The sequence below is a fragment of the Hyperolius riggenbachi genome, chromosome 2 (assembly GCF_040937935.1).
Source record: "Hyperolius riggenbachi isolate aHypRig1 chromosome 2, aHypRig1.pri, whole genome shotgun sequence".
Taxonomy (NCBI): Eukaryota; Metazoa; Chordata; class Amphibia; order Anura; family Hyperoliidae; genus Hyperolius; species Hyperolius riggenbachi.
The window spans coordinates 183900817-183926568 of record NC_090647.1 but is presented as its reverse complement, the minus strand read 5'-3'; the positions used below and the strand labels follow the sequence as shown (position 1 = coordinate 183926568).

The window sequence follows — 25752 nt, the reverse complement described above, 5'->3', positions numbered from 1 at the left end:
GTCTACATAGTGGTATAAAAGAAATCTTAACATATGAAGACCTGTTCAAACTGTTTAATCCAGGCTTCCTCAAATGAGAACAGCGTAGTAAAGAGAATACTTATCACAGTACAAGCCGCAGTAAAGGAGGTGCGGAGAAAGGTCACATGAAGACATGTTGTAGGTGATCTATTTTGAAGCAATGTATTTGTAACCTTTTGTATCTCCATTATTCTTTCAGGTCCGAAAGGCAAACAACTTGAGGGAACAGAATGTCCTCTCCACGTGGTTCACCCACCCACCGGAGAAGAGTTTGCCCTGGGCTGCGGAGTGTGCAGAAATGCTCACACTTTTTAAATGAGCCTATGTTTTCTTTCCACTTTTGTTAAATTTCATTTTATTTTGTGAATTTTCAGACAGGCTTTAGTCTGTCACGCCAGGCAGGTTCTGGACGACAGGCTCCGGTCAGGATGGGACCACTGTAAAGAGTCTGCGAACAAGGTTATTCAGGAAGGAAGCACCCGATACAGCTGTGTATTCACAACCCATGCTCTTCTAAGCAAACTGTCAATGTCCTTTTCTATCTGCTACCTGTGTGGTGCTTGCATGTGGTCATTTACATATAGCACCCATTGACAAGGCACCAGATGTGCTCAGCAGATGCTTGAATACACAGACCAGAGAGAGGATCCCAATATGGAGGATATATATGTATACAGTAAACCTATGGCCAGAAGAGAAGTGGAGTAATGAGCATTGACTTTCCAGTAGCTCAGTGCAAGTGTACTTGCATCGCATGGAAAGCGAGGAGCATATTTCTTTATCTACTAGACTGTTAATTTCACTCTCTATTTGTCGGAGAGCCCCACAATGTGCCCAGCAGAGAAGGGGCGAGAGATACGACATTTGATGGGCACAAAAATGTAACAAGGTATAAAAGTTGTAACAAATGCTGTACATAGTACATAAAGATATCAATGTTCGTCCCGTATAAAATTTACTACATTACAAAGGCAGTTTCATTTAAACTTCTGGGTTATGTTTGAGCCTGAACTTTTAATGAAGTGCAATACTGAGTGTGCCTCATATCTTTGCAGCTGTAAACTTTATGGAATGTACATGTCAATAAAGCCACTGTACATTTTTATACAGTGACAGTCTGGTGAATGTTTAGGATCTTATTTAAGAGGAATGGCTTTTAAAAAGAAAATAAAGACTTAAATCATATTATTTCATGTCTCTGAGTGTGTTTGATTTGAAGACCTGAACGAAACTGTAAATCTATATCAAGGATGCTGTTTAAGCGGGTGAAAGAAATAAACAATATTGTTGGCTCTTTCCGCAGGACGTTATTACTACTGTTTTAAGCAGACAGTCAAAGTTGGATGGAAGAGGCTAGGATTAAAAAAACAAAACAAACTCTAAAATGAGCTTTAGAGCCTGTTCAGATGTATCCTGGACACTGTTCAGGATAGTTAGATTTGGCTTTTAGGAGTCCCATAACCCCTTCCTCTTTCTGGTTCCAAATCGCACCCTGTAACAAGTCATAAATGGAGAGAGCAGTGATACAGTAGAATCTCGTTGTAATCTCTGATATAGTAAACTCAGTCCTCAGGTCCCTGTAAATGCATCTGAATATACAATACAAAATTCTGATACTACTTCAGACTGCTGGGGGGCCGGAACACATAAAATGTTGAAAAACATGACATTGAATCTACGTATTGATTCTACCCCCCCCCCCCCCCCCCAAAAAAAAAATGACAGTGAAGCATACCCAGATATCAACCTGCTGATGCAGAATTGGATTGGAAGCCGGGGAATGGCTGCTCGCTGGCTTCTACAGTATGTGGATGGGTGGTGCCAGCACTGCTATTCTATATACGGGCCGCTGATATTTAAAGGTGCAGTGGGTCACATCTATAAGTTATACATTTGGTGTTTGAGGGCCAAAGCAAAAGCCTCAGGGCTGTATTCGGCCCACGGGCCTTAGTTTGAGGACCAATGCCTTAGAGTTTACTATAAAAGTATTCTGTTGTCCAAGGAAGAAGTTTAAGAAATAATACCAGACAAAAGGGGAGACTTTTTATTAGTCCCTTTTGGAGCCTTTTGATTGATTATAAATCGAGGGTCTTATGCCAGATTTTGAGATACCAAAATTCAGAATGGATTCGTTGGCATCAGTGATTGCCCTGGTAGGGAATGATTACTACATAACTTCACACTGAAGTCTCTTAAAAATCTTTTTTTTTTTTAATGACAAAATCCTGATTATCATAGCCCTACCTAAACCACTGCATCCCCGCCGCTGTACACTATCTAAATCCCCCCAAACTCGCCCTCCCTCTCCCCTGCCAAATCCACGACTTTCTTGGTAATGGATTTTGCTGCTGTTGGAGGCAGAGCTATGAGCCGCAGCTCTGCCTCCATTCCCGTCTATCAGCGGCAGATCTCCGCCTCTCCCCCATCAGTGAAGGAAGACTGAGAGGGGCAGGGTAGAGGCGGCGATCCGGGCTGACACGCTGTGAGAGGCAGAGCTACAGCTCATAGCTCTGCCTCTCACGGAAGCGCTGCCCCGGGAAGTTTGGGGGAATTTAGATAGTGTACAGCGCCAGGAATGCGGCAGTTTAGGTTTTTTTGTTATAAAATGAGGATTTTTTTTTTTAGAGACTTCAGAGTCTCTTTAGAGTTGACGGATGTTTGCTACCACGTTCCAGGTGGCAAGTTTAAATGTGTATTATCTACACCCTTTTTAAATTCACTTTCTATTGCATATGTGACAAGTTTGTCATATTTGTATTATGTAGCCTTTCCTGTTTTTACAGGATTGCAGAAGATGGCTATCTAAAATATTTGCTAAAATATATAACTTGTGCCAAAAAGCTTGTACCTGAGCTGCCCATACGTTTCGGTATGTGATTCCTGCAGTTAGCCACAAGATGGCACACTTCTTCCAGTTATTCTGCTCTATTAGATCTACTTCATCTGGATGTATTGGTAAATCTGATATAAAATAAAATTTTGTCTGAAGGAAATGGTCATTAAATTAATCAGGTATTAAATTGGTTTATTTTCAATTTACATAACTTTATGTACAAAATTTACATAACCCTGCATTAACTCAAAATTATTGCACCTCTCTGACCATCCCTATGGATGGACTTGGCACAATAGTCAGATATGAACAGAGCAATTACATGTTTTCATGTATTCTATCTAGCACATAAAGAACCCACAATTTAACCTGTGGCCACTGTATATAGATGTTCTGAACTCGCGTAAGCAATTTTTTACTTAAATTGTTTAAATGCATCCCCCTATACTTCTGTGCATCACTTGCTATAACTGCAATATTTATCCAACTGCTGTAGCTCAATTCAGCCAGTGTGTCAAGTTTAGCAAAGCAAGACTTTAAAGTGACTTTGTAGTGTGGTTGCCATATTAAATTCTGTTTAAACGGTACCAATGGCTAGATCACACATATGAAACGAGCATCCAGCTGCTGTGGTCTAACTCAGAGCAACTGGTTTGCATGCTTGTTATTGGTTAGGTAAAGGACAACTGAAGTGAGGAATATGGAGGCTATACACATACAATCCGATCTGGACTCAACCCTTATAGGAAATTTTTTTTGTAAATTTATATCCATATTCAAGCAGTTATACAGCAAAACAAAAAGCACAACGTTTCGGGCTACATGCCCTTTGTCAAGTCAATCGCTTGTCCACGGGCATGTACCCCAAAACGTTGTGCTTTTTGTTTTGCTGTATAACCGCTTTAAAAATTGCAAAACCTTGAGGAGCGCCTGAAGATATTTTTAATGAACTGTTACCCCATAAGGGGGAGCCACCATCTGAAAACCCATATGAGAACAAACTACTGTGAATTAGGGGAGACTACTTAACTACTAAGGACCTTCATAATTGAAATCTGCACCCTGTTTTGATGGCTACCTGGCTGTCAGGGGGTAGATTTCAATACACAGACGCCGCACATTCGCTGTCTTCCCACCACAGCTCACTCTCTCTGCCATCTCTATAATGGCAAGCCCTGTGAGCGGGTCAGGAGCTGATTTCATTGGCTCCTGACCCTGTCTATCAATATAAGCGGCTCTCATTGGCTTACATTAATAGGCAGGGTCAGGAGCCAATGAAAGCGGCTCACAGGAACTCTGCCATAATAGAAGCGGCAGAGTGGGTGGCCAAGGTTCCCGACGTGCGGCGGTGATGGCTATTCGTCGCTATTCCGCCGTTTCTTGTACCAGTGGTTTCTGGTCCTTAAGGGGGCAGAGACCGATGGTACTTAAGTGGTTAAACAGATATCCGCTTTATTGAAAATATAAATGCAACCACATAAAACCCCCTTATCCCTCCATAAAATGTAAACACGGCAGTGTTTAGGGTAACATCAGCTGATTAATCATCCAATTAACACTAGCAATCACACCACTGCCATCTAATTGCTTAACCACTTGAGGACCACAGTGCTAAACCCCACTAAAGACCAGGCCTTTTTTTAATAAATGGCCACTGCAGCTTTATAGGGAACCTTAACTGAGAGTGATATGGATGTTTCCTGTTAAACAATACCAGTTGCCTGGCAGTCCAGCTGAGCTCTGTGGCTGCAATAGTGGCTGAATCACACCCTGAAACAAGCATGCATCTAATCCAGTCTGACTTCAGTCAGAGCACCTGATCTGCATGGTTGTTGAGGGGCTGTGGCTAAACGTATTAGAGACACAGGATCAGCAGGAGATTCAGGCAACTGGTATTATTTTAAAAGGAAAAATCCATATCCTTCTCAGTTTAGGTTCCCTTTAAAGGGATACTGTAGGGGGGGGTCAGGGGAAAATGAGCTGAACTTACCCGGGGCTTCTAATGGTCCCCCGCAGACATCCTGTGTTGGCGCAGCCACTCACCGATGCTCCGGCCCCGCCTCCAGTTCACTTCTGGAATTTCTGACTTTAAAGTCAGAAAACCACTGCGCCTGCGTTGCCGTGTCCTCGCTCCCGCCGATGTCACCAGGAGTGTATAGCAGAAGCCCAGTATGGTCTGTGTCTGCGCAGTATGCTCCTGGTGCCATCAGCGGGAGCGAGGACACGGCAACGCAGGCGGAGTGGTTTTCTGACTTTAAAATCAGAAATTCTAGAAGTGAACTGGAGGCGGGGCCGGAACATTGGGGAGTGGCTGCGCCAACACAGGATGTCTGCGGGGGACCATTAGAAGCCCCGGGTAAGTTCAGCTTATTTTCCCCCGACCCCCCTACAGTATCCCTTTAAGGCCAAGCTGCAGGGCCGCACAACACCACACACTAGTGATTCCCCCCCAACAGAGCTCTCTGTTGGTGGGGTCTAATCGCCCCCTAGTTTGTTTGTTTTTAAACAAATATTTATTTGTATTTATTTTATTAAAAATATCTATTTTTTTATTTGTTTTCTTCCCTCTCCCTCCTGCCCACCCCCCGCCGGCCAATCACGGCGATCGGCTGTCATAGGCTTCTGCCTCTGACAGGGCTGTCCCCAGTACAGCGCTGCTGCTGATCGCAGTGCTGTACTGTGTAAATAGACAACAATTACACCGTCTAACAGTCTCCCGAGCGGCAATAGCCACTCAGAGATTGAAGGCGGAGCTCCGCCCCTGAGGAGATGCGTGCGCAGCCTGTGCGCTATCCTCTTCAGTAGCCGGCTCCAGGACCTGACGCCAATTGTCGTTAGGTAGTTAAAGCGGATCGGAGATGAAAAACTATTACTATTGCCACTTCAAGATAGATACAGCGTGATTGTTGCCAGTTCACTGTTCATAACGCTCCAGCGTAAACAACACACAGTCAGTAGTGCATATATTTATCAGATGCTTGAAACACCCATATATCGCCACCTTAAGCAAACCCAGTAGCCATCATAGTTCACTATTGATCTGCCAACTGAATGTAATATTGGATTGATCTGTTCCTGGTGCATAGTAAATCAAACTGATTTCAGAGGCATCACCGCAGTTATCCCAGATATATAGTGCATGATATACAGCTTTACATCACCATGTAGTGCAGCGCACATGGTCACAGTCTATTGTGATTAAGAGCAGTTGCCTCTTGGGCTCTCACCACCAAAGCGCTGCCACTTCACAAGGCCGTAAGATGTCACATATTTCCTTTTACATTATACCAGTTGCCTGGCAGCGCTGCTGATCTGTGTGGCTGCAGTTTTGTCTGAATCACACCAGAAAAACTATGCATCTAAACCTGTCAGATCGACAACGTTGAAAACTAAATCAGTATATGCTTATTCTGGGTCTATGGCTAAAAGTATTAGAGCCAGAGGATCAGCAGGACAACCGGGCAAAAGGAAATGTCAGCCTCCATATCCCTCCCACTTCAGTTGTCCTTTCAAACCTTGAGAGAGAGGATTAACTGGTCAACCAAGCATTAGGTATTGTTTAATCAGAAATAAATATGGCAGTATCCACACACCTTGCACTACAGGGTCACTTAAAGTAAACCCAATGGGAGAGTTTTATGGAGGCTGCCATATTTATTTCCTTTTATGCAATACCAGGTGTCTGGCAGTCCTGCTGATCCTCTGCCTCTAATACTATTAGCCATAGCCCCTGAACAAGCATGCAGCAGATCAGGTGTTTCTGACAATATAATAGACAACACAGCGTTCTCCCCAGGATCAATCAGCCGGGCGGAGCGCCCGGGTAAGTTTAATTACCGCCCGGCTGATGAGACTGCGTGCCCCGTTGTCTCTGAGCCCCGGCTGATAAATCTGCGTGTCCTGTCATCGCGAGCCGCAAGTGTCCGTCCAGCTGTCAGATGCGCTGCTTCCCCTCTACACTCGAGATCTCGCGCTTCCCGGCGAGCTCGTGCTCTGATAGGCTGCAAATAAGAGGCGTGACATTAGCGCCAGCCGCCTTCTGCAGAGCCGTGTGCCGCGTGTATGTCTGTGAGAGCTGTGCAGGGATGTGGGTGGAGAGAGAGGCATGTGCGCAGCTCACTGACGGATGAATCCGTCTTGCTCCATATGCAGGCTATGAGATATCTGCGGCGCTGGATGGCAGAGGTGGATGGTGTGCTCCGGGTGATCAGCAGGGCTGTGCACTGTCTCGCAGCACGGAGCAGGTACTGAAGCTCGGGGAGACCTTTGGGGAACACCTGAGGATCAATGTGAGGAGCGATCTGCTGCCATGAGAGGGAGGGAGAGGGGGCCTACCTACCCACCCACTAGTCTGACCTACCTACCCACCCCACTAGCCACTAGTCTGACCTACCTACCCACCCACTAGTCTGACCTACCTACCCACCCCACTAGCCACTAGTCTGACCTACCTACCCACCCCACTAGTCTGACCTACCTACCCACCCCACTAGCCACTAGTCTGACCTACCTACCCACCCCACTAGTCTGACCTACCTACCCACCCACTTGTCTGACCTACCTACCCACCCCACTAGCCACTAGTCTGACCTACCTACCCACCCCACTAGCCACTAGTCTGACCTACCTACCCACCCCACTAGTCTGACCTACCTACCCACCCCACTAGTCTGACCTACCTACCCACCCCACTAGTCTGACCTACCTACCCACCCACTAGTCTGACCTACCTACCCACCCCACTAGCCACTAGTCTGACCTACCTAACCACTCACCCACCACACTAGCCACCAGCCTGACTGACTTACCCTCCCACTCACCCCACTAGCCTGACTTACTTACCCACCCACCCCACTAGCCACCAGCGTGAACTATTACCCACCCCACTAGCCACCAGCCTGAACTACTTACCCACCCACCCCACTAGCCACCAGCCTGAACTACTTACCCACCCACCCCACTAGCCACCAGCCTGAACTACTTACCCACCCACCCCACTAACCACCAGCCTGAACTACTTACCCACCCACCCCACTAGCCACTAGCCTGAACTACTTACCCACCCACTCACCCCACTAGCCACCAGCCTGACCTACTTACCCACCCATCCCACTACTAGCCTGACCTACCTACCCACCCCACTAGCCTCCAGCCTGACCTAGTAACCCTCCCACCCCACTAGCCACCAGCCTGACCTACACCTCACTGGCCTGACCTACTTACCCACCCACCTCACTAGCCACAGCTTGACCTACTTACCCACTACATTACAGTTGGCTACGCCCATGTAATGGTTCCACCCATTTTCCAGCACATGTCATGGCCACGCCCATTTTACCCCACCCGGCTACTTTTTCATGCCACCCGGCTGAAAAAAATTTCTGGGGAGAACACTGCAACATTAGCTGCATGCTTGTTTCTGGTGTACTTCAGACACTACTGCAGCCAAATGGATCAGGCTGATGTTTTGGCTTCAGATGTTTGAGTCTGTATAAGTCGTTTTAATTCTGATTAATTATTTTCTTTAACCCCTTGACTGCAATGATGAGTTGAAACTCAGCAAGACTACACCTCCCATTAACGGTCATTGGTGAGATTCATCTTAGTAATAACTGTCAGGCCTGGAACCCACTAGGAGCGCTTGTGATTTGAAAACTCTTGCTAATGTAATGCTATGGGTGTGATCCCACTTGAGAGATTTAATTTTATAAAAATCCCCCATAGCATTACATTAGCAAGAGCTTTTTTTTTTAAAATCACTAGCACTTAGAAAAGGCTTCTAGTGGGTTTAAACCCTCAAGCAGTTAAAACAAGCTTATGCCAGCATCCGCTGCTAGCCACAAGTGTCTCTCCCTCTCCTTGCTGGCTTACCTCTCTCAGGAGGACTATAATGGCATTCTAGATGGCCGTAATAGGAGGAGGAAAGAAATCCTGAATATTTAGGCTTACTCATCTGTCTGCAGCTGCATGTCGGAACATTTAAAGGGGGTGTACTGTGTCCCTGATCATTTCGGCGCCGCCATAGTCCACAATGTTAATTGTGGCTATGGTGGAGCCAACAAGATCATTTGGGTGCTGGAATTCCGGTATACCAGTGTTTCTCACACTGTCCTTGTGACTCCCCAGCGGTGCATGTTTTGCAGGTAACCTCACCTATTTATTTATTGTATTTATAAATCGCCAACATATTACGCAGCGCTGGACATTAGTTTAGGTTACAGACAATATTTAAAGGTTACATACAGCAAAATGACAATACAGGAATACAAGAAAGTCCAGATCACACAGCACAGTATGAGTACCAGGTAATGCTTAGGCCCGGTTCACACTTGCGGTTTTGCAAAAACCGCACCGGATGTCCGGACCGCACCGGAGCCGGATCGGACCTGAACCGTACGGTTCCTGTCCGGATCCGGTCCGGTTGCATACGGTTTCCGTGCGGTATGAACACGGTTGCGGTCCGGATCCGGATTCTTAAAGAGATAACAACCTGTATAAAAAACAAAAAAAAATGTTGGGGTCTGGGAGGTCAGCAGAAGGGGGACCTGTGGAATCAGGCCCTCCGCTGTTTAGCACTCACCTCCACCTCCAACATGCTGCCAACATCTCCAGCTCGTGCTGCTCCACTCCAAAATGGTTGCCCATGTGTCCCCGATACAATATCGCCGCAACAATCCTCATAGGAAGTGGGGTAGAACATCCGGATTTTTTGCCAGTGTGTTGTGCGCTCTCCGGTTCTCATTGGTTTCCATTGGCCAGATGGTGCAGTCCGGCTCCGCCCCGGATACGGCTGCCGGAGGAGCCGGACCAAAAAATAGCGCATGTTGGAACGGACACCGGAGTCCGGATCCGGTCCGGCTCCGGTCCGGACGAAACGGACGCATGTGAACGGTGGCATAGACTTACATTGCTATGCCGTGCGTCCGTTTCGTCCGGCCAGCATGCGGTGCGGCTCCGGCACGGCTATTCCGGATAGCCACCGCTAATGTGAACCGGGCCTTAGTCAGTCACTGGATGGAGATTAGACAAGTTAGGTTCACTCAGATGCATAGCATGGGTTCACAGTAATGGAGGTGCATGATCAGGTAGGACACAAAAGGAGGAGGACCCTGCCCAAAAGCTTACAATCTAGAGGGAGAGGTAAGGACACGAACGGTAGGGGACCAGAGTTCAGCTGTGGGTTTAGAGCACTTGTGAGGGGTAGTAGGCCAGAGTAAAAAGGTGAGTTTTGAGGGCTTTCTTGAAGATGTTGAAGGAGGGGGCTGCCCTAATGGGTGGAGGTAGGGAGTTCCATAATGTTGGAGCAGCTCTTGAGAAGTCCTGGAGGCTTGCATGGGACTGGGTGATGCGGGGGGCAGTTAGGCGAAGTTCAATGAAAGAGCGGGGTGAGGTAGGGTACCCAGGTACAGGTAGGGTAATTAGTGTCTCAGCTAAGTAGATTCCATGTTACTGAGACACTAATTACCCCACCTGTGCATAGGTGAGGTTGCCTGCAAAACATGCACCGTTGGGGAGTCACGAACACAGGTTTGAGAAACACTGAGCTATACTATAGCCAAACTCTCGTTTGTGATTGCGGCGGAGAGTCCGGTGCCAAAGTTTGGCTGTAGCAGAGCCGAACTCTGGCTTACTGGATGCAAAACCAGAGCTTTTGGTTACAAGCCAAGGGCTGGCTGTAGTATTAAACTTTATAAAGCTCTAACATATTACTCAGTGTTGTACAATAGATGTGGAGGCATTACAACATTAAACAATGTTACACAAGCACATGTTAAACAATGGTTCAGAAAATAGTGGTGCGCAGATTGCAGTGTAGGGATAAATATAGCAGATGACACTGATTCCATATACTGGTGGAGAAGAGCACAAGGGGCAGAGAGGGTCCTGCCAAATAGGCTTACAGACAAATTCTGGCTGCTGGATGTGGGGGAGAATGCACTGGACAGTGCAACAGTGGTGGTTACGTGGGTTGGGTGCCGGAGTTCTCTGTGTAGTCTTGGGGCAATGAGGCAGCAGTGCAGGAGAACTAAGGGGAGTGGCAAAGAGTCTGGATAGCGGTGGTAAGTAGAGGAAAGGCTAATCTTAGGTGTGTGGTGATGGGGGCATAGGTAAGAAGTTACTGTGAGAGTAGGTTACAGGAGATGAGAGCAGAGTATCAGTAATGTTACCAATATTCTATGTTAGAGGAGGCGATAGTAGAATATTGGTTTCTTCCGGTGTCCAAAGTGCCTTGATTAAAGGTATGCGCTGCATGTAACCTGGAAGTGCTCTCCTGGGTACTACTGTTAGGACCACTAGACCACCAGGGAAGCCATATTGGGGGGGGGGGGAAGCACTAGACCATTAGTAAAGCTATATTGAGGGGGGAAGCATTACACCACCAGGGTAAGCTACATGGTGAAGGGAGGGCACTAGATGCCAGGAAACTGTATATGTGAGTAAGTGGGAAGCCACTAGACACCAGAGAACTGTATAGGGGAGAGAGGACCACTTGGCACCAGGGATCTGTATAGGGGAGGGTGTATTGGGGAGGGAGGGGGAAAGCATTACACCATATGGTGGAGGGAGGGGGCAGGCACTACACACCAGGAAACTATAGGGAAGGGGGGCGGTCACTAGACACCATGGAGCTGTATAGGGGATGAAAGGGCCACTAGACATCAGGGAGTAACTGTATAGGAGAGGGTGGGGGAACCACAAGACAACAAGCAACTGTATGGGGGAGGGACAGGGCCACTATACACCAGGAAACTGTATAGGGGAGGCAGAGGCCACTAGACAACAGGTAATTGTATAGGAGAGGGAGGACCACGACACTAGGGAACTGTATAGGGGAGGGAGGTTGGAATCATTACACCGAGGAGCTGTATAGGGAATGAAGGACCACTAGATACCAAGGAGCTGTATAGGGGATGAAGGAACCACAAGACAACAAGGAACTGTATAGGGGAATGACAGGGCCACTAAACACCAGGGAACTGTATGGGGAGTGCGGGGTCACTAGTTGCCAGGGAACTAAATAGGGGAGGGCCACTAGACACCAGGGAACTGTATAAGGTAGGTAAGGGGACCACTAGACACCAGGGAATTGTATGTGGAGGGAGGACAATAGGGGAACTGTCTTGTGGTCCTCAGTTCCCTGGTGTCTAGGGGTCTTCCCTCCACTGTATAGGGGAGGGAGGGGGAACCACTAGACATCAGGGAACTGTATATGGGGAGTGAAGGAGTAGACTACTAGACACCATGGAACTGTATAAGGGAGGGAAGGTGACCACTAGACACCAGAGAATTGGGGAGGGAGAGGGGCCATTAGACACCAGGGAATTGTGTAGGGGAAGGAGGGTGGCTACTAGACACCAGGAAAGTGTATGAGGGAGGACAATAGGGAACTGTCTACTGGTCCTCCGTTCCCTGGTGTCTGGGGCCTTCCCTCCACTGTATAGGGGAGGGAGGGGGGCCACTAGACACCAGAGAACTATATAGGGGCGGGAGTCCACTACACATCAGGGAAAATGTATAGGAGAGGGAAGGAGGACCACTAGACACCAAGGTGGCGTATAGTGCAGGAAAAAATGACTTATAGTCTGGCTTCCCTTAAAATTTAATTTTTTTTTTATATGACATCCCTAAATGCAACCTCCACTCTAGTAGCCTCCTATTCTTTCATACAGGGTAGTTCACATGCTTCATCTTTGAAGCTCCTTCCTACAAACTGTCGTTGGTACTTACCCACCCTTTCTATCTTCAAATCTACCAAAAAAGTCACCTGTACAGACAAGCAGGACACTACCCAGCACACGTGCAGAGCTTGTATACAGCTTACTGACTTGTCTGTACCTCTTCCCTTGTGCTCTTTATCCTCTTCTACTGTAAGCTCAAAAGGGCAGGTCTCTTTCCTAGTGTTCCCAGTACTGCTGTACATATCTTCATTCCAGCTCTGCTCACAATTCATAGGGTGAGTTGTTCAACCACATATATTATCTGTATTTCCCTCATTGTTTGTGCAACTGTGTGTACTATGTGTTATTGTTGTACAGCTCCACACAAAATGTTGGTGCTATTTAATCATTAATTATAATCTGATATGACCCAGATGCACAGAGTTTTTACATTTGTAAAACCAGTACAGCATGTGAACACAGCGAATGCAGCGCAGGAGATTTGGGCGCAGCCAGCGCCACCATCGACCATAATAGGAATTACGGCTATAGTGGCACATGGTGAGTAACTTCTGCGCTGTCAGAAGATGGAGCTGAAGTTATTTTTAAAACACAATAATTCGGCCGCCAGCAATAACTGGAAACTGAATGACATTATTCCCCACTATACACGTGGACCTAGAGGGGGAATAGTAATTAACACCGCCGGGACTTGTGCAGCAGTAGGATAATCCATATATCGGCTGTATCCTGTGCCCAGGTCTCCCGGCAGCGATTTCTCTCATAAGCTATAGCATGAGGGTTCTTTGTGTGAGTAACCTCTAGAGACGCAGTTTATTCGAAGTTCCCCTATGCATGTGGAGTAATTTAAAGTTCACTTGAGGCTTCCTCCATCCCCCTGTAGTCTGTCTGCTCCCTCGATGTGCAGCAGTGAAGTCGCAATCTGGTTGGGTTGCGGCCCACTGTGAATGTGCTTTTCTGGGCCGCCGCACCCCTCAATTCCACTCTCAATGCTCTGCATTGAGTATTCTGCGCAAGCATGTTAGTCAGAACTGTGCATGTGCAGAAAATGCCTGGTCACAGGAGCTCAATCGGGGGTGACATGCGGCTAGGACTGGACATGGGCAATAGTTTGCAGACTTTACGGGGCTGACAGAGGCACAACCAACCTGACTGGGAGGACAGTGAGGGAGCTGACTGACAACAGGGAGCTGGAGGAAGCTCCAGGTGGTAGGAATCCTTTCCTCTCTTTCATCTCATGTACAATGCAATGAGTGGCTTCACTGACCTCCAGGTACCCTCAGGAGCTTGATCCAGTTTACTCTGTTCCAGTTACATTCCAATCTCTGGAACTGCCCAAAAAGTAAGCATGCCATTTCTGCTGAAGGCACCCTCTAACTTACTAGCTTTTTCAAGTGCTTACTTTATATTGCTCACATTTAGTTCCCCCTTTTCGTTTTGTTTTCCTGTCTGTGAATACTTTTACCTCTATAAACAAAACATCCAGCTGGAATAAATATACAGCTCATTCCTTCAGCAACTTATGCTACGTACACACCTACGATAATGATCGTTTACTATGAACGATAGTTCTGCGACGAACGATAGTTGCACGAGGAAAGGAATAAATGCAAATTAGTAACAGAGAATGTAGTGCAGCGATTGTTATCGCTGAAACGAACGGTTACTAAAGAATAGGTGCGTGCGCACACGGATATGACGTGCTAGCGAACGTCGCACGACGAACGTACACACAGTGACGATCGTTGGCTGTTAAAAAACTATCAAAAGTAAATTGTGTACATTTTACAAAAGTGACAAAACACATAAACATATATACATACATACATACATACATACATACATATATATATATATATATATATATATATATATATATATATATATATATATACATATATATATATATATATACATATATATATATATATATATACAGGATATAAGCCCGACGAAGGCGGCAAGGCCGAAAGCTTGCTTATTTTTATTCATTTTTAGTTAGCCAATAAATGGTATCATCCTGATTTTTAACTTGATACATACATACCTATGTAAGTGGATTGCATGCTGTTTAACAAATAATGTTGTACAAAACATTTATATTCACAGCAAGATTGATATTGTATTTCTTTTTTTAATTTTTCAAAGAACGATCGTTACGAAACACACAACAGGAAATACGTAGGTTACATCTATATGCGCAGTTGCGCACTGCTTTCAGTAACGATCGTTCTCGCGCAATTGCTGTACACACCTTTCTTTTACAGCGATGATTGCGCGATACGATCCAACGTTTTGGAAAAAATCGCTCATGCAATTATTGCACTTTTCTCACTCACCTTAACGATTGCTTCTGATCGCGACGGAAAGAACTTTACGCAATTGTCGGAAGAGCGATCGTTAATTATGTGTTACGAACTATCATTATCGCAAGCGTGTACGCAGCACAAGTCAGTTCACATTTACCTAACGCCTAAAATATTCAGCAGCAGAGATTCAATCTTTTTTTTTTTAGTTGCAACTCTGGGCTACACCCTTAACACACCTTTGATTATACTGCCTCGTGCTTATGAATCCTAATTATTTTTATAGCTTTGGTGTGTATTCAAGAAACACCCTTCCGATTCCTATCAGTAGATTTAAAGAGTATTTTTTAAAGGGAACGGTTATGGAGATATCATTAATTTTAACATAATGCAAGTAAATATTCAGCGTATTCTCACAACAATGTAGAAATACATTTCATACACAGTCTGTATGAGTGGAAGTAAAGGATGTCTATTAATTATTGGGGTATGTTACAAGCCTCCACATCTACTATGGGATAGATCAGGGCTGCCCAATAGGTCGATCACGATCTACCGGTAGATCGCAATCACCTTCTCGGTAGATCACGGCCGCGTCTCGTGAAATGTTGCGGCCAGCAGCTCATCATGTTTAGCTGCTGGCCAATAAGGATGCAGGGTAGGAGAGGCAGCGAGGAGAGAGGCGGCGCGGCCGCTACGTCATGGCTGGGGGCAGCGATGGGCATCCTGCAACGTGCGTGCTTGTAACGTGCCCATCGCCGCCCCCAGCCATGACATAACGACCGCGCAGCCTCTCTCCTCGCCGCCTCTTCTCCCATGCATCCTTATTGGCCAGCCAGAGTCTCTCCTCGCCGCCTCTTCTCCCCTGCATCCTTATTGGCCAGCGGCCTGCCTGCCAGTTCCAGGAGTCCAGAGGACCTGGCTAAAACACTGAGGGCCCATATACCTGGCTAACCTGCACTGAGGGCCCATATACCTGGCTAACCTGCACTGAGGGCCCATATACCTGGCTAACCTACACTGAGGGCCCATATACCTGGCTAACCTACACTGAGGGCCCATATACCTGGCTAACCTACACTGAGGGCCCATATACCAGGCTAACCTACGCTGCAGGTACATATACCTGGCTAACCTACGCTGCAGGTACATATACCTGGCTAACCTACACTGAGGGCCCATATACCTGGCTAACCTACACTGAGGGCCCATATACCTGGCTAACCTACACTGAGGGCCCATATACCTGGCTAACCTACACTGAGGGCCCATATACCTGGCTAACCTACGCTGAGGGCCCATATACCTGGCTAACCTACACTGAGGGCCCATATACCTGGCTAACCTACACTGAGGGCCCATATACCAGGCTAACCTACGCTGCAGGTACATATACCTGGCTAACCTACACTGAGGGCCCATATACCTGGCTAATCTACACTGAGGGCCCATATACCTGGCTAACCTACACTGAGGGCCCATTTACCTGGCTAACCTACACTGAGGGCCCATATACCTGGCTAACCTATACTGAGGGCCCATATACCAGGCTAACCTACACTGAGGGCCCATATACCTGGCTAACCTATACTGAGGGCCCATATACCTGGCTAACCTATACTGAGGGCCCATATACCTGGCTAAGCTATACTGAGGGCACGTAACCTATGCTGCAGGCACATATACCTGGCTAACTTACTCGGGGGGGGGGGGCGTGCTTAGCATTTGAGACGTTGGTAGATCTCCTGGCCTCGGCAAATTTTAAAGTAGCTTGCGAGCCGCAAAAGTGTGGGCACCCCTGGGGTAGATGGATGAAATGGCAGTGATATTGCCATGCACAGACAGTGTACAGCAATATTACCTTTATTTCTGCTAGCAGTACCCTGATTAGCGCGATCCGTGGTACTCGAGTAGTGGGGCTGTTGCTACGGTAATGTCACCGTAGCAATGGTCGACCTATCTGGGCACTGTGGGTTAACAACCGTTCATACAATACTGTTACATAACACCAAAATTTGTTATAAAAGTTCAGTATTGTATATGTTGCACATAGACAATTTTGTTTATGTACGAAAAATAGTTACTCCAGACGAGGGAACTGTCTGTATATTCTGAAGTTTTGCTCCTAACAACTTGTAAAGGACAAAATAAGAAACTACAAATGCTATTCCAATTTAAATTGTGGAATCCTTGTTGAACTTAGTCAACCCCTTGTGTGGAATATGTAAAGTCTAAACCTGTAATTAAATAAAAGATATAATGATGTGGCAGATTTTTATTTTTATTTTATTTTTTTAAGTATTTATATATTGCAGACATATTACGCAGTAATTTAAAATCGCACACAAATCGCTATGTGTAGCGATTCATGGGCGATTTGCCATAGCTTCAATATTGTACAAAATGCTGCATGTCCTGCGATTGTGATTTTGCTAATCGCAATCGCTCCTGTGGAATGTTACATTCACTTACATTAGCAGAGCGTTTAGGGAAATCGCTAGCTATTTAACCACTTAAGGACTGCAGTCATAAAACCCCTTAAGGACCAGAGCCTTTTTTTCCATTCAGACCACTGCAGCTTTCACGGTTTATTGCTCAGTCATACAACCTACCACCTAAATGAATTCTACCTCCTTTTCTTGTCACTAATACAGCTTTCTTTCGGTGCTATTTGATTGCTGCTGCGAGTTTTAGTTTTTATTATATTCATCAAAAAAGACATGAATTTTGTCAAAAAAATGACTTTTTTAACTTTCTGTGCTGACATTTTTCAAATAAAGTAACATTTCCTATACATTTGAGCGCGAAAGTTATTCTGCTACATGTCTTTGATAAAAAAAAACCCATTCAGTGTATATTTATTGGATTGGGTAAAAGTTATAGCGTTTACAAACTATGGTGCCAAAAGTGAATTTTCCCATTTTCAAGCATCTCTGACTTTTCTGCGCACCTGTCAGGTTTCATGAGGGGCTAAAATTCCAGGATAGTACAAATCCCCCCCAAATGACCCCATTTTGGAAAGAAGACATCCCAAAGTATTCAGTGAGAGGCATGGTGAGTTCATAGAAGATTTTATTTTTTGTCACAAGTTAGCGGAAAATGACACTTTGTAACAAAAAAAAACAAAAAAAAAAAGTTTCCATTTCTTCTAACTTGCGACAAAAAAAAATGAAATCTGCCACGGACTCACTATGCTACTCTCTGAATACCTTGAAGTGTCTACTTTCCAAAATGGGGTCATTTGTGGGGTGTGTTCACTGTCCTGGCATTTTGGGGGGTGCCTAATTGTAAGCACCCCTGTAAAGCCTAAAGATGCTCATTGGACTTTGGGCCCCTTAGCGCAGTTAGGCTGCAAAAAAGTGCCACACATGTGGTATTGCCGTACTCAGGAGAAGTAGTATAATGTGTTTTGGGGTGTATTTTTACACATACCCATGCTGGGTGGGAGAAATATCTCCGTAAATGACAATTGTTTTCTTTTTTTAACACACAATTGTCAATTTATAGAGATATTTCTCCCACTCAGCATGGGTATGTGGAAAAATACACCCCAAAACACATTATACTACTTCTCCTGAGTACGGCGATACCACATGTGTGGCACTTTTTTGCACCCTAACTGCGCTAAGGGGCCCAAAGTCCAATGAGTACCTTTAGGATTTCACAGGTCATTTTGAGAAATTTCGTTTCAAGACTGCTCCTCACGGTTTAGGGCCCCTAAAATGCCAGGACAGTATAGGAATCCCACAAATTACCCCATTTTAGAAAGAAGACACCCCAAAGTATTCCATTAGGAGGATGGTGAGTTCATAGAAGATTTTTTTTTTTTGTCACAAGTTAGCGGAAATTGATTTTAATTGTTTTTTTTCACAAAGTGTCATTTTCTGCTAACTTGTGACAAAAATAAAATCTTCTATGAACTCACCATACTCCTAACGGAATACCTTGGGGTGTCTTCTTTCTAAAATGGGGTCATTTGTGGGGTTCCTATACTGCCCTGGCATTTTAGGGGCCCTAAACCGTGAGGAGTAGTCTTGAAACCAAATGTCGCAAAATGACCTGTGAAATCCTAAAGGTACTCATTGGACTTTGGGCCCCTTAGCGCACTTAGGGTGCAAGAAAGTGCCACACATGTGGTACCGCCGTACTCAGGAGAAGTAGTATAATGTGTTTTGGGGTGTATTTTTACACATACAGATGCTAGGTGGGAGAAATATCTCTGTAAATGACAATTATTTGATTTTTTTTACACACAATTGTCCATTTACAGAGAGATTTCTCCCACCCAGCATGGGTATGTATAAAAATACACCTCAAAACACATTATACTACTTCTTCTGAGTACGGCGATACCACATGTGTGACACTTTTTTGCAACCTAGGTGCGCTAAGGGGCCTAACGTCCTATTCACAGGTCATTTTGAGGCATTTGGATTCTAGACTACTCCTCACGGTTTAGGGCCCCTAAAATGCCAGGGCAGTATAGGAACCCCACAAGTGACCCCATTTTAGAATGAAGACACCCCAAGGTATTCCGTTAGGGGTATGGTGAGTTCATAGAAGATTTTTTTTTTGTCACAAGTTAGCGGAAAATGACACTTTGTGAAAAAAAAAACAATACATATCAATTTCCGCTAACTTGTGACAAAAAATAAAATCTTCTATGAACTCACCATACTCCTAACGGAATACCTTGGGGTGTCTTCTTTCTAGAATGGGGTCATTTGTGGGGTTCCAATACTGCCCTGGCATTTTAGGGGCCCTAAACCGTGAGTAGTCGTCTTGAACCCAAATGTCTCAAAATGACCTGTGAAATCCTAAAGGTACTCATTGGACTTTGGGCCGCTTAGCACAGTTAGGCTGCAAAAAAGTGTCACACATGTGGTATCGCCGTACTCAGAAGAAGTAGTATAATGTGTTTTGTGGTGTATTTTTACATATAACCATGCTGGGTGGGAGAAATATCTCTGTAAATGACACATTTTTGATTTTTTTTTACACACAATTGTCCATTTACAGAGAGATTTCTCCCACCCAGCATGGGTATGTGTAAAAATACACCACAAAACACATTATACTACTTCTCCTGAGTATGGCGATACTACATGTGTGACACTTTTTTGCAGCCTAGGTGCGCTAAGGGGCCCAACGTCCTATTCACAGGTCATTTTGAGGCATTTGTTTTCTAGACTACTCCCCACGGTTTAGGGCCCCTAAAATGCCAGGGCAGTATAGGAACCCCACAAGTGACCCCATTTTAGAAAGACGACACCCCAAGGTATTCCGTTAGGGGTATGGTGAGTTCATAGAAGATTTTATTTTTTGTCACAAGTTAGTGAAAAATGACACTTTGTGAAAAAAACAATAAAAATCCAATTTCCGCTAACTTTTGACAAAAAATAAAATCTTCTATGAACTCATCATACACCTAACAGAATACCTTGGGGTGTCTTCTTTCTAAAATGGGGTCACTTGTGGGGTTCCTATACTGCCCTGGCATTTTACGGGCCCAAAACTGTGAGTAGTCTGGAAACCAAATTTCTCAAAATGACTGTTCAGGGGTATAAGCATCTGCAAATTTTGATGACAGGTGGTCTATGAGAGGGCAAATTTTGTGGAAACGGTCATAAGCAGGGTGGCCTCTTAGATGACAGGATGTATTGGGCCTGATCTGATGGATAGGAGTGCTAGGGGGGTGACAGGAGGTGATTGATGGGTGTCTCAGGGGGCGGTTAGAGGGGAGAATAGATGCAATCAATGCACTGGGGAGGTGATCGGAAGGGGGTCTGAGGGGGATCTGAGGGTTTGGCCGAGTGATCAGGAGCCCACACGGGGCAAATTAGGGCCTGATCTGATGGGTAGGTGTGCTAGGGGGTGACAGGAGGTGATTTATGGGTGTCTCAAGGTGTGATTAGAGGGGGGAAATAGATGCAAGCAATGCACTAGCGAGGTGATCAGGGCTGGGGTCTGAGGGCGTTCTGAGGTGTGGGCGGGTGATTGGGTGCCCGCAAGGGGCAGATTAGGGTCTAATCTGATGGGTAACAGTGACAGGTGGTGATAGGGGGTGATTGATGGGTAATTAGTGGGTGTTTAGAAGAGAGAATAGATGTAAACGATGGATTTGGGAGGTGATCTGATGTCGGATCTGCGGGCGATCTATTGGTGTGGGTGGGTGATCAGATTGCCCGCAAGGGGCAGGTTAGGGGCTGATTGATGGGTGGCAGTGACAGGGGGTGATTGATGGGTGGCAGTGACAGGGGGTGATTGACAGGTGATCAGTGGGTTATTACAGGGAAGAACGGATGTAAATAATGCACTGGCGAATCGATAAGGGGGGGGGGGGGGGGGTTGAGGGCAATCTGAGTGTGTGGGCGGGCGATTGGGTGCCCGCAAGGGTCTAATCTGATGGGTAACAGTGACAGGTGGTGATAGGGGGTGATTGATGGGTGATTGATGGGTAATTAGTGGGTGTTTAGAGGAGAGAATAGATGTAAACGATGGATTTGGGAGGTGATCTGATGTCGGATCTGCGGGCGATCTATTGGTGTGGGTGGGTGATCAGATTGCCCGCAAGGGGCAGGTTAGGGGCTGATTGATGGGTGGCAGTGACAGGGGGTGATTGATGGGTGGCAGTGACAGGGGGTGATTGACAGGTGATCAGTGGGTTATTACAGGGAAGAACGGATGTAAATAATGCACTGGCGAATCGATAAGGGGGGGGGGTTGAGGGCAATCTGAGTGTGTGGGCGGGCGATTGGGTGCCCGCAAGGGTCTAATCTGATGGGTAACAGTGACAGGTGGTGATAGGGGGTGATTGATGGGTGATTGATGGGTAATTAGTGGGTGTTTAGAGGAGAGAATAGATGTAAACGATGGATTTGGGAGGTGATCTGATGTCGGATCTGCGGGCGATCTATTGGTGTGGGTGGGTGATCAGATTGCCCGCAAGGGGCAGGTTAGGGGCTGATTGATGGGTGGCAGTGACAGGGCGTGATTGATGGGTGGCAGTGACAGGGGGTGATTGACAGGTGATCAGTGGGTTATTACAGGGAAGAACGGATGTAAATAATGCACTGGCGAATCGATAAGGGGGGGGGGGGGGGGTTGAGGGCAATCTAAGTGTGTGGGCGGGCGATTGGGTGCCCGCAAGGGTCTAATCTGATGGGTAACAGTGACAGGTGGTGATAGGGGGTGATTGATGGGTGATTGATGGGTAATTAGTGGGTGTTTAGAGGAGAGAATAGATGTAAACGATGGATTTGGGAGGTGATCTGATGTCGGATCTGCGGGCGATCTATTGGTGTGGGTGGGTGATCAGATTGCCCGCAAGGGGCAGGTTAGGGGCTGATTGATGGGTGGCAGTGACAGGGGGTGATTGACGGGTGATTGACAGGTGATTGACAGGTGATTGGCAGGTGATTGACAGTTGATCAGGGGGGATAGATGCATACAGTACGCAGGGGGGGGGGGGTCTGGGGGGGGGTCTGGGGAGAATCTGAGGGGTGGGGGGTGATCAGGAGGGAGCAGGGGGCAGTTTAGGGACTAAAAAAAAAAATAGCGTTGACAGATAGTGACAGGGAGTGATTGATGGGTGATTAGGGGGGTGATTGTGTGCAAATGGTGGTCTGGGGGGTGGGCAGGGGGGGGTCTGAGGGGTACTGTGGGCGATCAGGGGGCAGGGGGGGGCAGATCAGTGTGTTTGGGTGCAGACTAGGGTGGCTGCAGCCTGCCCTGGTGGTCCCTCGGACACTGGGACCACCAGGGCAGGAGGCAGCCTGTATAATACACTTTGTATACATTACAAAGTGTATTATACACTTTGTAGCGGCGATCGCGGGGTTAACAACCCGCCGGCGCTTCCGATTGGCCGGCGGGTTGACGTCGCGGGTGGGCGGAGCCTATTGCCGGTGGATGCGCGCGCATCCCAGCGCGCGATCCCCGGCCAGAGAGTGCCCCAGGACCTGACGCCAATCTGCGTTACGTGGTCCTGGGGCTGCCACTTTGCCGCCGCCAATATGAAGTAGGCGGTCGGCAAGTGGTTAAAGCGCTCCCTAAATGCTCAGCAAAGTCCTCAAGTGGGTTCCTGGCTTGAAACGGGCAGGGAATAGCGATTTTGTCAAACTGACTGAATCGATAAAAATAAAATTTGACTCATGTAGGCCTACCTTTAAAGGACAACTGAAGGGAGAGAGATATGGAGGCTGCCATTTTTATATACCAGTTGCCTGGCAGTTTTGCTGATCCTCTGCCTCTAATACTTTTAGCCAAAGACCCTGAACAAGCATGCAGCATATAAGGTGTTTCTGACATTATTATGACAAGATTAGCTGCATGCTTGTTTCTGGTGTGTTTCAGACACTACTGCAGCCTTCAATTAAGTTGTTCTTTAACCTCCCTAGTGGTGTGATTCTTTTCTAATTTTAGGGTCTAAAAGCGGTACAATTTTTTGATTAGCTTTTAGGGCTCTTTCGCACTAAGACGTTGCGTTTGATGCGACGATAAGGTTGCATAACGTGCCCCTAACGCAACGCATGTTAGTTTTGGTTGGACTTTATATTGAACTGCGTTATGCGTCTCTTGATGTGCCTGACTCTGGGTTAAAGCCCAATCTACACGATACGATTCTTTGTACGATTCGATTACGATTCTATTTACGATTCGATTAAATCCGACATATCCGACTGGGATTCGATTAGATTCAGTTCGATTTGCAATTGCAAAACAAGGGCAAATCGTATTGCATCGAATCGAATCCCAATCGGACATGGCGGATTTAATCGAATCGTAATCGAATTGTACAAAGAATCGTATTGTGTAGATTGGGCTTAACACTACTGGTTGGAATGTGGAAAAAAAATAAAACCTGTTCATGGAGTTAAACTGAAAATAGAAATAAGGTTTTCTCTGTAGACAGGCAGCCTGTTTGAGCATTGCTAGCTATCTTGGCAAGGTATGATTTATATATTCTTATTCCAATTACGACTGGCTGCAGCTAGTCTACTTCCTGCATCTTGCTTGGGTCCACGGGGAGGGTATAGTTCAGCCACCCACTGCTTAGCCAGTCATACCATTTTATTTCAGCTTTAGAGTGGGCAAGGGTTAGAATATATGTCAGATTTTAACTACCATCTGGATCCCCATTTCTTCTCAGCGGGGACACAGACAGCAGTAAAAATCTTGTACATTATCTAAAACACTCACACTTCTAAAGCTAGTTACACACAATACAATTTACGGACATATTTACTGTCAGATCAAGTATTTCCAACATGTCCGATCTGATTTCTGATCGATTTTCCATACAAGTGAACAGAAAATCGATCTGAAATCAGATTGGACCTGTTGGAAATAGTCGATCTGACAGTAAATCTGTCAGAAAATTGTATTGTGTTTCCCTAGCATTAGTGTGTGTTTGTATCTCTGTATGTATGTATGCCTACTCGGGAGATTTTACATCACTTCCTGTTCTCAGTGAATGTGAATGGGCTGGTGCACACCAGAGCGGGTCGTTTTTTCCACAAACGCAAACTCGGGGCTGCAGCATTTTTTAGATTTCTGAGGCGTTTCTGCCTCAATGTTAACGTATAGGAAAGTGGAAGACCGCTCTGAAGAACACTAGATCAGAGCGGTTTTCCAGGCATTTTTGTTACAGTAGCTGTTCAGTAACAGCTTTACTGTAACAATATTTGAAATGTGCTACACAAAAACGCTTCAAAAACGCTAGGTATGTTTAGAAAACCTCTCTAAGGGCCCGTTTTCACCTGAGCGGGAATCGCGCAATTCCCGCTCACGGCAAACCGCTAGCGGTTTAGCAAAAACCGCTACACAATGTAGCGAGTGGCAGTGTTCTCACTGCTGCGGTTGCGGTTAGCGATAACCGCAACCGCGCTGCATGCAGCGGTTTGCCGGCGACGAGACTTCCGCGATAATCGCGATCGCTCCAAAACCGCCTAGATCGCTCCAAAACATGCCTAGAATCGCTCTGAAATCTGCTTCAAAAACCTCTAGCGTATTGCAGATCTGCTCGAAGTTTTTGGTGTGCACTGGGCCATAGAAAAAAAAGGCTGCATTGTATCTATCGTTATAGATACAATCTTGACATCTACTACAAATATTATCTTTGTAACCTCAATGATCATCAAGCTGTAATTGATTCTGAGTCATGCCCCAGGAATGAATATGCAAAAGATAAAAATCGAGATATCTGATCTGTAATATGATCCAGGTGAGGTATGTATAAAGTATTAAGAAGAATTACATCCAGTGAGAGAAGCTTTTAAAAGAACATCAGGAATTAGTGATGCACAAAATCATCTCCTAATTGGCATCACTTGGGAGACAAACCATAAAAGTGGCCACATACAATACAATACAGTAATCAAATTTTACACCAATTCGATAAAAACGATCAGCTATACAGAAAAATTGTTAACTGAATTTCCCATGTTTCTTCAATAAAATAAAATCGAGAATGGTGATTTTTTTTCTGATCAGTTTTGATGAAAATTGAATGGTGTGATAGATTTTTTTTTAAAAATCATTTCTTTCATAATTGGGGAAAAATTAAACGTTTATGGTACATTGGTCAAATTTTTCAAATGTTACAATCAGACAGAAAAATTAATTGTATTTCTTGAATTGAAAAGAAACTTAAAAACATGGGTGGTGTGTGGCCAAATTCGGACTGGTAATTTTATGTTGATGAAGTTAACCTGCGGCTAAAAAAAATATAAAATGGACCTGAACTCTTGCACAGGACTGAAGGAAAACAGAGAAAAATGCACCCTTTTTGTATTTAGAGAGTTAGCCTAATTCCCCCTCATCTGTGACTATGACTAATCACCACTATAGTTTGATTTCTCAGCTGTGCCAGCTCAGGAATCTCTTCTGCCATGGCAGAGCAGCTAATTTG

General features: G+C 45.7%; 2 protein-coding genes across 21 annotated transcripts in view; both read left to right on the top strand.

Annotated features, from left to right (window-relative positions):
• The window catches only part of MYCBP2 (MYC binding protein 2), a 304231-nt gene extending 303022 nt beyond the window's left edge, over positions 1 to 1209 (top strand). For all 19 annotated transcript variants that reach the window (XM_068267884.1, XM_068267883.1, XM_068267882.1 and 16 more), the window contains one exon: positions 221 to 1209. In XM_068267884.1, the coding sequence (XP_068123985.1) occupies positions 221 to 336 (116 nt within the window). In that variant the 3' untranslated portion in view covers positions 337 to 1209. The remainder of the gene's footprint in view (positions 1 to 220) is intronic.
• An 11497-nt stretch (positions 1210 to 12706) lies between these two features.
• The window catches only part of FBXL3 (F-box and leucine rich repeat protein 3), a 107280-nt gene continuing 94234 nt past the window's right edge, over positions 12707 to 25752 (top strand). The window contains exon 1 of one of the 2 annotated variants that reach the window (XM_068267890.1): positions 12707 to 12809. The gene's annotated coding sequence lies outside the window, so the exon portion shown is untranslated. The remainder of the gene's footprint in view (positions 12810 to 25752) is intronic. The other variant, XM_068267891.1, reaches the window with a different exon arrangement.